Source organism: Eucyclogobius newberryi, unplaced genomic scaffold (genome assembly GCF_026437365.1).
Source record: "Eucyclogobius newberryi isolate DKJ021-1_F unplaced genomic scaffold, fEucNew1.0.hap1 SCAF_51, whole genome shotgun sequence".
Lineage (NCBI taxonomy): Eukaryota > Metazoa > Chordata > Actinopteri > Gobiiformes > Gobiidae > Eucyclogobius > Eucyclogobius newberryi.
Window position 1 is genome coordinate 54,576 of NW_027316179.1, and position 14,777 is coordinate 69,352.

The 14,777-nt window shown below is 47.4% G+C and overlaps 2 protein-coding genes across 2 annotated transcripts; one reads left to right on the top strand and one right to left on the bottom strand.

Moving 5' to 3' along the window:
- Window positions 1-8,526: 8,526 nt before the first annotated feature.
- epoa (erythropoietin a) lies at window positions 8,527-9,485 on the top strand. The gene is made up of 4 exons (XM_072465945.1): window positions 8,527-8,662; window positions 8,734-8,820; window positions 8,910-9,074; window positions 9,168-9,485. The coding sequence occupies exons 1-4, from the start codon at window positions 8,552-8,554 to the stop codon at window positions 9,318-9,320; spliced, it is 516 nt and encodes a 171-aa protein (XP_072322046.1). The 5' UTR covers window positions 8,527-8,551; the 3' UTR covers window positions 9,321-9,485.
- Window positions 9,486-12,552: 3,067 nt separating this feature from the next.
- pop7 (POP7 homolog, ribonuclease P/MRP subunit) lies at window positions 12,553-14,278 on the bottom strand. The gene is made up of 2 exons (XM_072465943.1): window positions 14,263-14,278; window positions 12,553-13,047 (listed from the first exon to the last, which is right to left on the bottom strand). The coding sequence occupies exon 2, from the start codon at window positions 13,029-13,031 to the stop codon at window positions 12,591-12,593; it is 441 nt and encodes a 146-aa protein (XP_072322044.1). The 5' UTR covers window positions 13,032-13,047; window positions 14,263-14,278; the 3' UTR covers window positions 12,553-12,590.
- Between the last annotated feature and the right edge of the window lie 499 nt (window positions 14,279-14,777).

The window sequence follows — 14,777 nt, forward strand, 5'->3', positions numbered from 1 at the left end:
AACATTAATTTCTATAGTTTCAATCCTCTGACTTGGACTTAAAAGTACGGGATAAGGTTCAATGTTTCCAGATCTTCTTTCATAGTTGTAAAAAAACTTTAGAGTATTCTGTTTGCCATTTAAATGGGTAGGTCTTTCTAAAGGTCAGAGAGGGATGCCAGAATTTGTACATTCATTTTGTATCTGGACATTGGACCAATTTTTTGGATAACTTTGTGGATAAAGTGAAACATCTCCAACTGGACCCAGATGACCTCATGGTTTCATATGATGTTGTGTCCCTGTTCACCTGCATCCCGACCTCTGATGCAGTAGCAGCGGTGAGGATCAGACTGCAGGAAGACACCACCCTACAGGAAAGGACCAAACTGACACCTGAACACATATGTAAACTGTTGGACATCTGTCTGAACACCACTTACTTTCAATTCCGGGGACAATTTTACAGACAGATTCATGGCTGTGCCATGGGCTCGCCCGTCTCTCCCATAGTGGCCAACCTGTACATGGAGCACTTTGAGAAGAAGGCACTGGCCTCATTCTCAGGCATAGCCCCAAAACTGTGGCTCCGCTATGTCGATGATACTTTTGTAACAATTAAGAAACAAGAGCTGGAAACCTTCTCTGATCACATCAATGCTGTGGACCCACATATCAGGTTTACAAGAGAAGACGCTAAGGAGAACCGCTTGGCCTTTCTTGATTGTTCCACGATCAGAGGAGAGGACGGGAAACTCCAAATAGAAGTATATAGGAAACCTACACACACGGACCAGTATCTGCTCTTTGGTTCCAACCACCCACTACAGCACAAGCTGGGGGTGATCAGAACCTTACAACACAGAGCTCAAGGTGTGTCCACCAGCTCAGAGGGCAAGAAGAAAGAGGAAAAACATGTCCGAAATGCCCTCTCAGCCTGTGGTTACCCCGCTTGGGCTCTCAACAGAGTGAAGAGAACCAAGAAGCAGGACAAAAGGGAAACTGAACAGAGAAAGAAGGGTGTTTCTATCCCTTATGTGTCTGGCCTGTCGGAAAAAAAACTGCAGAGAATTTTTAGACAACACGAAGTCCCTGTTTATTTTAAACCAGGAAACACTTTAAGACAAAAACTGGTTCACCCTAAGGACAAGTTGCCGACTCAAAAACAGAGCAATGTAGTTTACTCGATCCAATGCAGTGAAGAAAGCTGTAAAGAACGTTACATAGGTGAGACGAAACAGCCTCTACACAAGAGGCTTTATCAGCACAGAAGAAATACAAGTTCAGGACCTCAGAGTGCCGTGCATCTCCATCTTGAAGCCTCTAATCACTCGTTTGAAGACAGTGAGGTGAAGGTTTTAAGCAGGAGAAAAGATGGTTTGAAAGAGGAGTCAAGGAAGCTATTTTTGTTAAAAAAGAAAGACCTTCTTTAAACAGAAATGGAGGGCTCAGATTCAATCTCCCTGGTATCTATAATGGTATACTGAACCCCTGGAAAGGTAGAGGACCAGGACCAGGACATTTAGATGCTAATCAGGTACTCAGGGTGGTTGAGCCAGGGTCTCACAAAGACAAAGAGGATTCTAACAGCCCATTAAGATTCTGAATAGGCTCGGTAGATACAAGGGGGGAGTTTCTGTTGAAACAAACAACTCTTTCTACTTCAGGAAGGCTCCTCCCAATGGGCGGGTCTTACCACAGAACAGTATTAATATCGGAGTTCTCGATCTAAATTCTTTTATTGACAATGACTCTTGGATGAGAGTCGAAACGTCTATTTTTTCAAACTGAGTCCAGATGAAACAACTGAAGCTTTTTCTACTATTAACTATTACAGCTTTGTTTTGTTGTTTTTGTAGTTGGCTCATTATGTTAAAATGATTGACTTATGTTGTCTTGTGTTTGTCGTTGTCATGAATCCTGTCTGATCTTTGTGATTCAGTTTAGGAGGATTTGTTCCATTCTTTTGGACATAATTGAGGAGTATAAACAATAGTCCACATTCAGAATAGAAATGGGTCTGGACTTCTCATGGTGACACTTTGAGCAAACGCACCTCTCACCGCCGCTGCAAAATCCGACTTTAAAATCATTGTTTGACCCACTTAATCCCAAATATGAAGAACAAAAGATGAGTAAACAAGGAAGACACAAGTCGGCTAATACTACGGGACCAAAGCAAACAAAGCTGACAGCTCACGGTCTCATTGGAAAACAGCTAACGAAACTAATGAGACTAACAAACATGATGCGGCGAAACACAGTCCCTCCCTGCCGGAGACGAGGGGTCCCGCCGGCCCAGATGGAGATTTTCGCAACTTCTTTGCATCAGAAGGAGATAATATGACGAATCATCAGTTGCTCGTGATCCGAAATAAGAAGTGAAATGCAGCGTGATATGGAGTCTTTTACAACTGAAATGATCGCTGCCACAGGTCCGGCCGTATCTGCTGCAGTAGCTGCTGATCTGAAGGCAGCAGGACTAACTGGAGCACGCATGGACGAAGTCGAGCAGCGCTTTTCAGATAATATGGCCGATCAGCAGACAGTAAGGGCCCAGATGGAGGCGCTGTGGGGCAGATGGAGGCGCTGTAGGCCAGATGGAGGCGCTGTAGGCCAGATGGAGGCGCTGTGGGCCAGATGGAGGCGCTGTGGGCCAGAGTGACGAGGGTGGAGTCGGAGAACAATAATATGAAAAATAAGATCCTTGATTTGGAGTCCAGATCACGTCGTCCTAACCTGAGGCTTGTAGAAGGAGAGACCTCCAGGGTTAAAGGAGACCTCCAGGGTTAAAGGAGACCTCCAGAGTTAAAGGAGACCTCCAGGGTTAAAGGAGACCTCCATGGTTAAAGGAGACCTCCATGGTTAAAGGAGACCTCCAGAGTTAAAGGAGACCTCCATGGTTAAAGGAGACCTCCAGGGTTAAAGGAGACCTCCAGAGTTAAAGGAGACCTCCATGGTTAAAGGAGACCTCCAGAGTTAAAGGAGACCTCCAGAGTTAAAGGAGACCTCCAGAGTTAAAGGAGACCTCCAGGGTTAAAGGAGACCTCCATGGTTAAAGGAGACCTCCAGGGTTAAAGGAGACCTCCAGGGTTAAAGGAGACCTCCATGGTTAAAGGAGACCTCCATGGTTAAAGGAGACCTCCATGGTTAAAGGAGACCTCCAGGGTTAAAGGAGACCTCCAGGGTTAAAGGAGACCTCCAGTACAAAGGGAAGCGCATCTTCTTTGCTCCAGATATTCCATACGAGGTTCGTCAACAAAGACAAAGGTTCCACCACATCTGTGAAGAGCTCAGGAGGAGAAAACTTATGCTCTTCAGGAAGATGCAAAACACAGAGAACTAAAAAACATGAGATTTTGTACATAAACTCTGTGACTAAATACATCTACTCGTGTGCCAAATGTGAGAGAATTTGAAATTGTATGACATTTTAAAATAAATGCAGAATGCAGCAGGGGTGTGGTGAGGTCAAAATGTCCCGTTCTTTCTGAAGATTGGTGTCAGGGGAGTTTTTTTTTTTTGGGGGGGGGCTCTTCATTACCTTTTCTGATCCTTTTCTTGATCAGGTTTTGGGTTCTATGACTGTTTCCAGCATGAACCCTTTTGTTTTCTTTTTTACCCTTTCAGTTGCTCTGTGTTCTTACGGTTCTTATGTATGTTTGTTTTTTCAGACCAGAGAGATTAAAAATATTCCAAAGTTATCAATGGTACGATCAATACAATCAACCCAATGGAATCAGAATGGAATCAGCACTGAACCACATCAAATGAACAGTTTAACAAAAATGAAAAAAGAATAGATATTGTATATTTACAAGAGACACATTTGAATCACACTGAACATCAAAAAGGAAATCCTGTTATAAAAAAAAACTATAAGTTTTGAATGTAAGGATAAAGAGGGCAGATATGTGCTGGTCAAAGGGAATATTAATGTAAAGAATTTAACTCTTTTAAATGTGTCGACGTGTGGAGCTCAAGAGGCACTGGAGGAACAATAAATAAGAAGTTCCGTATCTTGTTGAAGAATATAGAACTAGTATACAATCTATTCCGGAATAGATTACTTTTTTGTTCTCAACAAAGACAGATCTAAAATCACTGAAGCAGATATATGCACAATAGACCTAAGTGATCGTGCTCCTTCTACATTTCTGTAGAAAAAGAACTGCGGTTCCCAGTCTCTGGTTTGCTAGCCATGTTAGCCTTGTTAGCTTTGTTAGCTTGTGATGCGGGCTGTTTCCCAATGGTACCGTGGGCCGTCAGCTTTGTTTGCTTTGGTCCCGTAGAGTTACCAGACTTGTGCCTTCCTTGTTTACTCATCCCTTGTTCTTCTTCTTTGGGATCAAGTGAGTCAAATGATGATTTTAAAGCCAAGTTTTGTAGCAGAGGTGTGGGTGCGTCAAAGCGCTGCCATGACCTGGAAGTCAGAAAGTTTCTATTCTAAACACTGTACGCGGTGGAAGGCGATGTGCTCGGCGGTCTCTGGTGTAAGTTTGAAGTGATTAACAATAAAGTCTTTAACAGATTTTTCGGGGTTATCAGTGGATGGTTCTGGAATGTCGGTGAAGATTAGATTGTCTCTCATGCTGCGTGACTGTAAATCCAGGATGGTTTCTTGCATTGCTTCATTTTCAGCGGTGACGGCGGTGAGTTGAGTTATTACCGTGGAGAGTTTAGCAAAGAGTGTGTCCATGGAGCTTTTTATTGATTTGTTTTCTTGTGTGAGTGAATCGATCTGCAGATTTACTTACCTGTGCTTCCAGACAAAAGTGATGCTCTTCAATCTTTGAATGATTGTATTAGACATAAAGACGTGGTTCGGGTAATTTCCTTTATTTGAATGATAAATGATGAGAAGATAGAGTACATGTCGGTGTAATGCCTCATTCGTCCAGCAGTGTTCCATTGTAGAAAAAGGTTCACTTGTATCATCTGGACTCTGTTTTTTTTTTTAAAAACATACGTTTCGACTCCATCCAAGAGTCCTTCTAAATCTGCGATTCAGGAGCAAGAACTCAGATATTTATCCTACTCTGGGTAGGCCCTGCCCACCGGGCGGGACCTCCTGATGAAAAGGTGTTATTGGTATCAACAGAAAATCAGTCATTTAATAAGTCGCCTATTGTCGCTGACTCACACTTCCTTTTCTCACTGTGTAACTGATTAGACAGTGTGGCGGTGTAGCTTGTTGGGTCTTGTATGGGTGTGGGCAGGCGTGCCTATTTAAGGCCTAATCATCCTGGCCTCAGGGTCAGCACTAGATCATACACTCATAACTCACAGAAGTGACGAATTTGGAAGTTACAGAATCCAATATGGTGACCCTCGTGGCGGGCAGATCACATGCGAGGTGCATTTTCAGTCTTGCAGCAGGACATTTCCAGATAAATTGGCTCAGCAGTTTAAACTATGGCGTGCCGTACTGAAGATTTTGGGTTCAATTCCGGCTCCAAACCTTAATTTTTTTTGTGTTTAAATTTTTTACTTATAGATTGCACAGTCTAGTTTGTTACATTGTTTCCCCTCATCTCCTAACTACTACAAAAACTTAGGGTTAGCGGTTAAGAGTTAGGGGTTAAGGGTTAGGGGTTAAGAGTTAGGGGTTAAGGGTTAGGGGTCAAGGGTTAGGGGTTAATATACTACGTGTGAAGTGAAACAGACTGTAATGCAATGAAAAAAAGCTTTTTAGAGAGAAAATGATTTCCTGAGTTGTATCAGAGGACCGAATTCGTCCCTTCCGTGAGTTATGAGTGTATGATCTAGTGCTGACCCTGGCCTCAGGGCTACAGGGTGGAGGCATACACTTTTTGACCGTGGTTGATGTGCAGGTGTATGTTATGTCTCTGTTAGCCTCACAGGGCTGCTGACCACTATAAATACATTTGGTCATAAACACTAGTTACAGACATATTAGCAAGCTGAATTACCTTCTGAATGGGCGTTGGCTAGCTCACTGTGGCTTAAAGCTAATGCTAACTTTTATTAAAATAGCAAGAAAGTGCTGGTGCAGTGGTTAAGGCACAGCACACATATGCCAGGTGCAGAGTCTCCCTCATCCACCACCCTGTCCTCTCCTGTCTAATAAAGCCTACAGGCAGAGGACAATTCTTTCATAAAAAAATAAATTGCAAAAAAATATGAAATATATATAAATATTAAAACAGTTTTAAGAGTTAGAGATATCAAATAAACAACCGATTTAGAATAAAACACTACACAATTGTTTTATGAGTAGATGACTGCAGTTTGTGGCATTATTTTTATATCATCTAATATTTATTGTGCCAAAAAACTGATATTAGTGTTAGTACTGAAGTACTAGTATCCTCCGCTGAAGTGTTCCCTGATGTCTATATCACTGCTTGAAGCTGGTCAAAATCTGTCGATTCTGAGTTTATCACTATGTAGCACTATGTAACCATCTATCGCCATGGAGACCACCAGGCCAAGTTACAGGTCAGGGGTCACACTCATAAAACATGATGTGGGTTTATTACTAAAAGTGCACATCCAGACGAAACACAAACTCATTTCTCATTTCTTTGAGCTCAGGTCGCCCTCTGGCCCGACACATGAAGTGTATCACGTCTATAGACAGCATGGAATGTCATGTACATAATATGTTGTTTGTTTGTTTGTTTGTTTGTATGCTTTATAATGAAGAGCTCTGTAGAGATATGACCCAGCTCACAGCAATAACATCTGTAACAGAGTGAATGCAAAATAGAAGCAGGTTTAATTCCATATGGTGGAACATTCCAGGCAAACAAATTTCAATAAAAAAGGGCTCATGATAAACTTGAACTTACCCCAAAACTTCACCTCACCATCCACCAGCGTGAAGCCTCAAGAGACACAACATGGCTGAGAACGCTTCCTTGTTTTCATCCTGTTTTGATGAAGGAAAGAATCAGGGAGAGAGCAGTGAGTGACGAGTGAGCAAGAAGTTAGGAGCAGAGGGAGGGAGCAAAGAGTATGTGAGCAAGGAGGGAGCAAGGGGGGAGGAAGGAGGGCGCAAGGGGGGAGCAAGGAGGGAGCAAGGAGTATGTGAGCAAGGAGGGAGCAAGGAGTATGTGAGCAAAGAGGGAGCAAGGGGGGAGCAAGGAGGGCGCAAGGGGGGAGCAAGGAGGGAGCAAGGAGTATGTGAGCAAGGAGGGAGCAAGGGGGGAGCAAGGAGGGAGCAAGGAGGGAGCAAAGTGTGAGGGAGTAAGGAGCAAGGAGTGAATGAAAGGGAGAGAGAGGAAGTGGGGGAATTGAGAAGTGGCAGAGGAGTGAGGAGAAATGATGAAGAGAGATGCAAAGCGTGAGTAAGAGAGAAGATGTGTTTTGTTCTTAAGAGTGAGTTTGGAGCAAAGAGTAAATGGGGAAGATGTGACGAACAAAGAGTGAGTGAGAGGGATTTAGATGGAGTAAGGAATAACGAGAGAGTGAGAGGGAGTGAGTGAGAGGGAGTGAGAGAGGGAGTGAGTGAGAGGGAGTGAGAGAGGGAGTGAGAGGGATTTAGATGGAGTAAGGAATAACGAGAGAGTGAGAGGGAGTGAGTGAGAGGGAGTGAGAGAGGGAGTGAGTGAGAGGGAGTGAGAGAGGGAGTGAGTGAGAGGGAGTGAGAGAGGGAGTGAGTGAGAGGGAGTGAGAGAGGGAGTGAGAGGGATTTAGATGGAGTAAGGAATAACGAGAGAGTGAGAGGGAGTGAGAGGGAGGGAGTGAGTGAGAGTGAGTGAGAGGGAGTTAGAGAGAGTGAGGGAGTGAGAGTGAGGGAGAGAGTGAGTGAGAGGGATTTAGATGGAGTAAGGAATAACGAGAGAGTGAGAGGGAGTGAGTGAGAGGGAGTGAGAGGGAGGGAGTGAGTGAGAGGGAGTGAGAGTGAGGGAGAGAGTGAGTGAGTGAGTGAGAGTGAGAGGGAGGGAGTGAGAGGGAGTGAGAGGGAGAGAGTGAGTGAGAGGGAGTGAGAGTGAGGGAGAGAGTGAGTGAGTGAGTGAGAGTGAGAGGGAGGGAGTGAGAGGGAGTGAGAGGGAGAGAGTGAGAGGGAGTGAGTGAGAGTGAGAGGGAGGGAGTGAGAGGGAGAGAGTGAGAGGGAGTGAGAGGGAGAGAGTGAGTTAGTGAGAGGGAGTGAGAGGGAGTGAGGGAGAGGGAGTGAGAGGGAGTGAGAGGGAGTGAGGGAGAGGGAGTGAGAGGGAGTGAGAGGGAGTGAGGGAGAGGGAGTGAGAGGGAGTGAGAGGGCGTGAGTGAGAGGGAGAGAGTGAGTTAGTGAGAGGGAGTGAGAGGGAGTGAGAGGGAGTGAGAGGGAGTGAGGAGCAGAGTGACTGATCCTCAAAGAGATACTCAAAAAGACACCTGAAAGTGCTGAAAGAAAAGGTTTGGACAAAGGAAATGCATCAGTTTATCTTAATTTAATGTGAGTCAAACTAAATCTAAATACTTCTTGAGTCAACAAAAAACAATCAACAGATTTATCTATATCCATTTTCAGCCCTAAAAAGTGGGATTGAGTGGGACGTTTGACCAAGCAGACAAATAGAAGCTGATGTGAGGTCATTTGTCTCCAGGACTGCTCACCCTGCTACTGATGGTGTTGGAACTGTCCAGGCCGGCTGTCCCGTCCCCGCTGAGGCCCATCTGTGACCTCAGGGTCCTCGACCACTTCATCAAGGAGGCACGAGATGCCGAAGCTGCTATGGTGGGTAACAAGCCATATGTGCTGAATCCATAGGTCACAAAGCCGTCACTAACTGCCCTCGCCTCCTTTAGAAAGTGTGTGGAGAAGGATGTCCTCTGTCCCAGTCTGTCACTGTCCCTCAAACCAGAGTCGATTTTGAAGTCTGGGAAAATAAAAATGTAAGTCATATGAAGCCAACATTTTTCTATAACTTGTTATTATTTAAAGAAATAATTCTCTGTTGGAGATAATGTCATGTGTTGTGCAGGCATCAGCGCAGGCCCTGGAGGTGCAGTCTGGACTGTGGCTGCTGCATCAGGCCTTGAACCTTCTGCGCTCGTCTGTCACCAACACACAACTGCACAGCCACATCGACTCTTCCATCAGCAACCTGCTGAGCCTGAGCGCCGTGCTGCGCAGCCTGAGCATCCAGGTGAGCTCCGCCCTCATCACACGAGACACTCACACTCTCCTTCATTCAAATGTTAGATTCATGGAGCCAACATTAAGCTCTTTTCTGTTCTAGGAATATAGTCCACAGACAAATGCAGTGGGACTTGATGGAACATGGACAGTTTCATCACCAACAGAACTGCTACAAGTTCACTTGAACTTTTTGCGTGGAAAGGTGCGCCTGCTGTTGCTGAGCGCACAGGCGTGTCAACAAGATGGCAGCTGATCGTCCCCTGGCCACGGGGCAGGGTTCCCTGACCCTGTCGCCAGGCACTGTCGGCATGCTGTGTGGTATACGAGCACAAGGACCTCTGTGGTCAGTTGAAGAGAGCGTTCCCTGGAGGTCTGTATGGACTGGACATGTGTGGACACGAGGCAGAACCACGCCTTGAAACCCTGCTGAGCTCTTCTTCTAGCACTCCTTTGCACTTTTACTGTGGATGACCTGTGGATGACCTGAGGTGGACCTGAGGTGGTGTGGATGACCTGAGGTGGACCTGAGGTGGTGTGGATGACCTGAGGTGGACCTGAGGTGGTGTGGATGACCTGAGGTGGACCTGAGGTGGTGTGGATGACCTGAGGTGGACCTGAGGTGGTGTGGATGACCTGAGGTGGACCTGAGGTGGTGTGGATGACCTGAGGTGGTGTGGATGACCTGAGGTGGCGTGGATGACCTGAGGTGGTGTGGATGACCTGAGGTGGTGTGGATGACCTGAGGTGGACCTGAGGTGGTGTGGATGACCTGAGGTGGTGTGGATGACCTGAGGTGGTGTGGATGACCTGAGGTGGACCTGAGGTGGTGTGGATGACCTGAGGTGGACCTGAGGTGGTGTGGATGACCTGTGGATGACCTGAGGTGGTGCGGATGACCTGAGGTGGTGTGGATGACCTGAGGTGGACCTGAGGTGGTGTGGATGACCTGAGGTGGACCTGAGGTGGTGTGGATGACCTGAGGTGGACCTGAGGTGGTGTGGATGACCTGAGGTGGACCTGAGGTGGTGTGGATGACCTGAGGTGGTGTGGATGACCTGAGGTGGCGTGGATGACCTGAGGTGGTGTGGATGACCTGAGGTGGTGTGGATGACCTGAGGTGGACCTGAGGTGGTGTGGATGACCTGAGGTGGTGTGGATGACCTGAGGTGGTGTGGATGACCTGAGGTGGACCTGAGGTGGTGTGGATGACCTGAGGTGGACCTGAGGTGGTGTGGATGACCTGTGGATGACCTGAGGTGGTGCGGATGACCTGAGGTGGTGTGGATGACCTGAGGTGGACCTGAGGTGGTGTGGATGACCTGAGGTGGACCTGAGGTGGTGTGGATGACCTGTGGATGACCTGAGGTGGTGTGGATGACCTGAGGTGGTGTGGATGACCTGAGGTGGACCTGAGGTGGTGTGGATGACCTGAGGTGGTGTGGATGACCTGAGGTGGTGTGGATGACCTGAGGTGGACCTGAGGTGGTGTGGATGACCTGAGGTGGACCTGAGGTGGTGTGGATGACCTGAGGTGGTGTGGATGACCTGAGGTGGTGTGGATGACCTGAGGTGGACCTGAGGTGGTGTGGATGACCTGAGGTGGACCTGAGGTGGTGTGGATGACCTGAGGTGGACCTGAGGTGGTGTGGATGACCTGAGGTGGACCTGAGGTGGTGTGGATGACCTGAGGTGGACCTGAGGTGGTGTGGATGACCTGAGGTGGACCTGAGGTGGTGTGGATGACCTGAGGTGGACCTGAGGTGGTGTGGATGACCTGAGGTGGTGTGGATGACCTGAGGTGGTGTGGATGACCTGAGGTGGTGTGGATGACCTGAGGTGGTGTGGATGACCTGAGGTGGACCTGAGGTGGTGTGGATGACCTGAGGTGGTGTGGATGACCTGAGGTGGTGTGGATGACCTGAGGTGGACCTGAGGTGGTGTGGATGACCTGAGGTGGACCTGAGGTGGTGTGGATGACCTGTGGATGACCTGAGGTGGTGCGGATGACCTGAGGTGGTGTGGATGACCTGAGGTGGACCTGAGGTGGTGTGGATGACCTGAGGTGGACCTGAGGTGGTGTGGATGACCTGTGGATGACCTGAGGTGGTGTGGATGACCTGAGGTGGTGTGGATGACCTGAGGTGGACCTGAGGTGGTGTGGATGACCTGAGGTGGTGTGGATGACCTGAGGTGGTGTGGATGACCTGAGGTGGACCTGAGGTGGTGTGGATGACCTGAGGTGGACCTGAGGTGGTGTGGATGACCTGAGGTGGTGTGGATGACCTGAGGTGGTGTGGATGACCTGAGGTGGACCTGAGGTGGTGTGGATGACCTGAGGTGGACCTGAGGTGGTGTGGATGACCTGAGGTGGACCTGAGGTGGTGTGGATGACCTGAGGTGGACCTGAGGTGGTGTGGATGACCTGAGGTGGACCTGAGGTGGTGTGGATGACCTGAGGTGGACCTGAGGTGGTGTGGATGACCTGAGGTGGACCTGAGGTGGTGTGGATGACCTGAGGTGGACCTGAGGTGGTGTGGATGACCTGAGGTGGACCTGAGGTGGTGTGGATGACCTGAGGTGGACCTGAGGTGGTGTGGATGACCTGAGGTGGACCTGAGGTGGTGTGGATGACCGGTGTGTAGCGTCGCATGAACTGCTGCCTCACCTCATGCGTCTGAACATTTAGTCACGGCTCATTTGTAAGTCTTAGTTTGTTCTAATGTTTTATATTTTTAGTACTATTTATATGAAGCTGCTTATTGAAAGTGGTATATTTGTATCATCTATGAGGCTGTGGATATTGATATTTCATGTGGGTAAGTATTATTTATTCTCTAATATAACGGCTGCTGTTCCGGAGCAGAGTGAATGTACCTGTGTGACATGTGAGCGAGTACGAGAGAGGCAGTGTTTATCTGGCCCAACACGAAATATCCTGAGCGGTCCTGATTGCACAAAGCTTCCAATCATGTGATGTCAGCACTGTTTCCCTTTCCCACTCGTCAGTCCTGAAACTGGAGGTTCTCAGAGAGTCCTGGGGCCACACTCTGTCAGGCTTCCGCTCGGTCTGTCTGCTCTGTGGAGACACAGGCCATGCACAGCAAACAACAGCGCCTTTGGCTTTGTTATTTCCTGTTTTTACACGCTGGGATTCCATGATTTTTGTATTTAAATCTAAATAATTCTCCTTGGATAAAAACAACCCTGAACAGAAAGTGTGTGTCTTGATTGTTTATGGCTCATGTGTAGAGTAGGGCATCCTACAAATGACATATTTCACAAATGAGTTTAAAAACAGACACATGACAAGGAAAGTGTCACTCTTCATTTGAACATAAGCAACAAAACAATATGATCAGAAATGAGTTCGTGAGGTTACAACAACATTAAACAGTGACACCTAGTGGACACAGCTGGAAGTTAAGCCTGCGTTTGTTCCCAGGCATCATGTTGTCCTCCAAATCCATTGGAAGCAGGACATTCTAAATAAAATAAGGCTTCATTTTCAGACAGAAAGGTGAGTTCACTGGGGCTCGGGATAGAAGACTTTGATGTGGATTGCAGAGTTGTTGCGTGTGCGTGTCATTGGTTCTCCCGTCTCGTCAGGGTCCTCGGGCTCCAGGTCATCCACCAGCTCCACGGTGGAGGTGTTGGTGGCGAGCTGCAGCGCCCCCTGGCTGCTGGCCTGGAGCTGCAGGGCGATGTTGATGGCTCTGTTGATGGCCAGGCCCAGACCGTGGACACAGATCTCCCGATGGCCTCCGCCCTCCAGCAGCTTCTGACACCGGGCCAGTTGAGCCCGGAAGTCGGTTTTCATGTTCACGTAGACGTCATTCCCCCTTTTGGGCAGTTTGCGGGGCAGACGTTTCCTCAGGGTGAACTCCACAGGGTCCATGTCCACCGCAGGGCTCAGCGTGTCCGAGTGCGATGCAGGAGGAACGCCGGGGCTCCGGGGCTCGCTCATCGTCCACCAACACGGGCTGAACGACACACACAAGTTTAGATCATCCACCAACACGTGAACGACACACACAAGTTTAGATCATCCACCAACACGTGAACGACACACACAAGTTTAGATCATCCACCAACACGTGAACGACACACACAAGTTTAGATCATCCACCAACACGTGAACGACACACACAAGTTTAGTTTGAAAGGCACAAAGTGTCAGACAGCATCCATGAGTCACAGATGCTTTTCTCCTGCTATAAATAATAATATAATAAGCTGGAACATTTGGGGGCTCAATATTTATCATGTGTACATTTTCAACTCAAGTGGAAATAATACAAATAATAAATAATGAAATGATATAGTTTGTGTGTAATAATGTTTTTTACATTATTCTAAACGGACAAAAGGGTTTTACTGGAGTCATTGCATCTGTGGCATTTCTGTAGCAATACATCACATCCATCTGAAGATATGAGTTTGGGCAAAAGTCCTTCATATCACATATGAAGCTCAGAAGAAGTTCAGAAGAAGCTCAGAAGAAACTCAGAAGAAGTTCAGAAGAAACTCAGAAGAAGTTCAGAAGAAACTCAGAAGAAGCTCAGAAGAAGCTCAGAAGAAGCTCAGAAGAAGCTCAGAAGAAACTCAGAAGAAGTTCAGAAGAAACTCAGAAGAAGCTCAGAAGAAGCTCAGAAGGAGGAGCTCACACAGAGGCGAGCGCGACTGAGCGATTTTGGCACTAATTAAATCTAATTGCAGTTTTTCTGACAAGCATTTGCGAAAAGATGTGGGATTTTGTTGTGGCACACTTAGGGTACACGTACAAGTACACGTACGAGTACACGTACGGGCATACTTAGGGTACACGTACGAGTATACTTAGGGCACAAGTACGAGTACACGTACGGGCATACTTAGGGTACACGTACGAGTACACGCACGAGTACACGTACGGGTATACTTAGGGCACACGTACGAGTATACTTAGGGTACACGTACGAGTACACGCACGAGTACACGTACGGGTATACTTAGGGCACACGTACGAGTACACGTACGGGCATACTTAGGGTACACGTACGGGCATACTTAGGGTACACGTACGAGTACACGCACGAGTACACGTACGGGTATACTTAGGGTACACGTACGAGTACACGCACGAGTACACGTACGGGTATACTTAGGGTACACGTAAGCTCGGGGCCACACGACAGCGTTAGACGACACAACCGTACCTTTACAGAGCTGTCAAATGTAAACGCCGTGTCCCAGGAGCACAGGCGGGTACAGACGGGTACAGACGGGCACAGACGGGCACAGACGGGTACTGCACGGTGATGTGCTGCTGCTGCTGCTGCTGCTGCTGTCGCGGGTCATGGAGCTCTCCTGCTGCTCATGGCGCTTGGCGCTGCGGGTAAACGCGCTCTGCTGCCCTCTGCTGTTCCGGAGGCAGAATCAGAATCCCAGCCAGGCTTTGTTTTACATTTACAAATGTATCAGACAATGAAACCCGAAGTTAGTTCTAGTTTAGTAAAGCATGCGTTAGTTTGAAGGGGATATACTTTAATACAATATTAATATAACCCTTATTACAGTACAATAAGCCTTAATACAGTACTATAGTAGAAAAAGCTTCAGTTGTAGTCATCTGGACTCAGTTAGAAAAAATAGACGTTTCGACTCTCATCCAAGAGTCATTGTCAATAAAAGAATTTAGATCGAGAACTCCGATATTAATACTGTTCTGTGG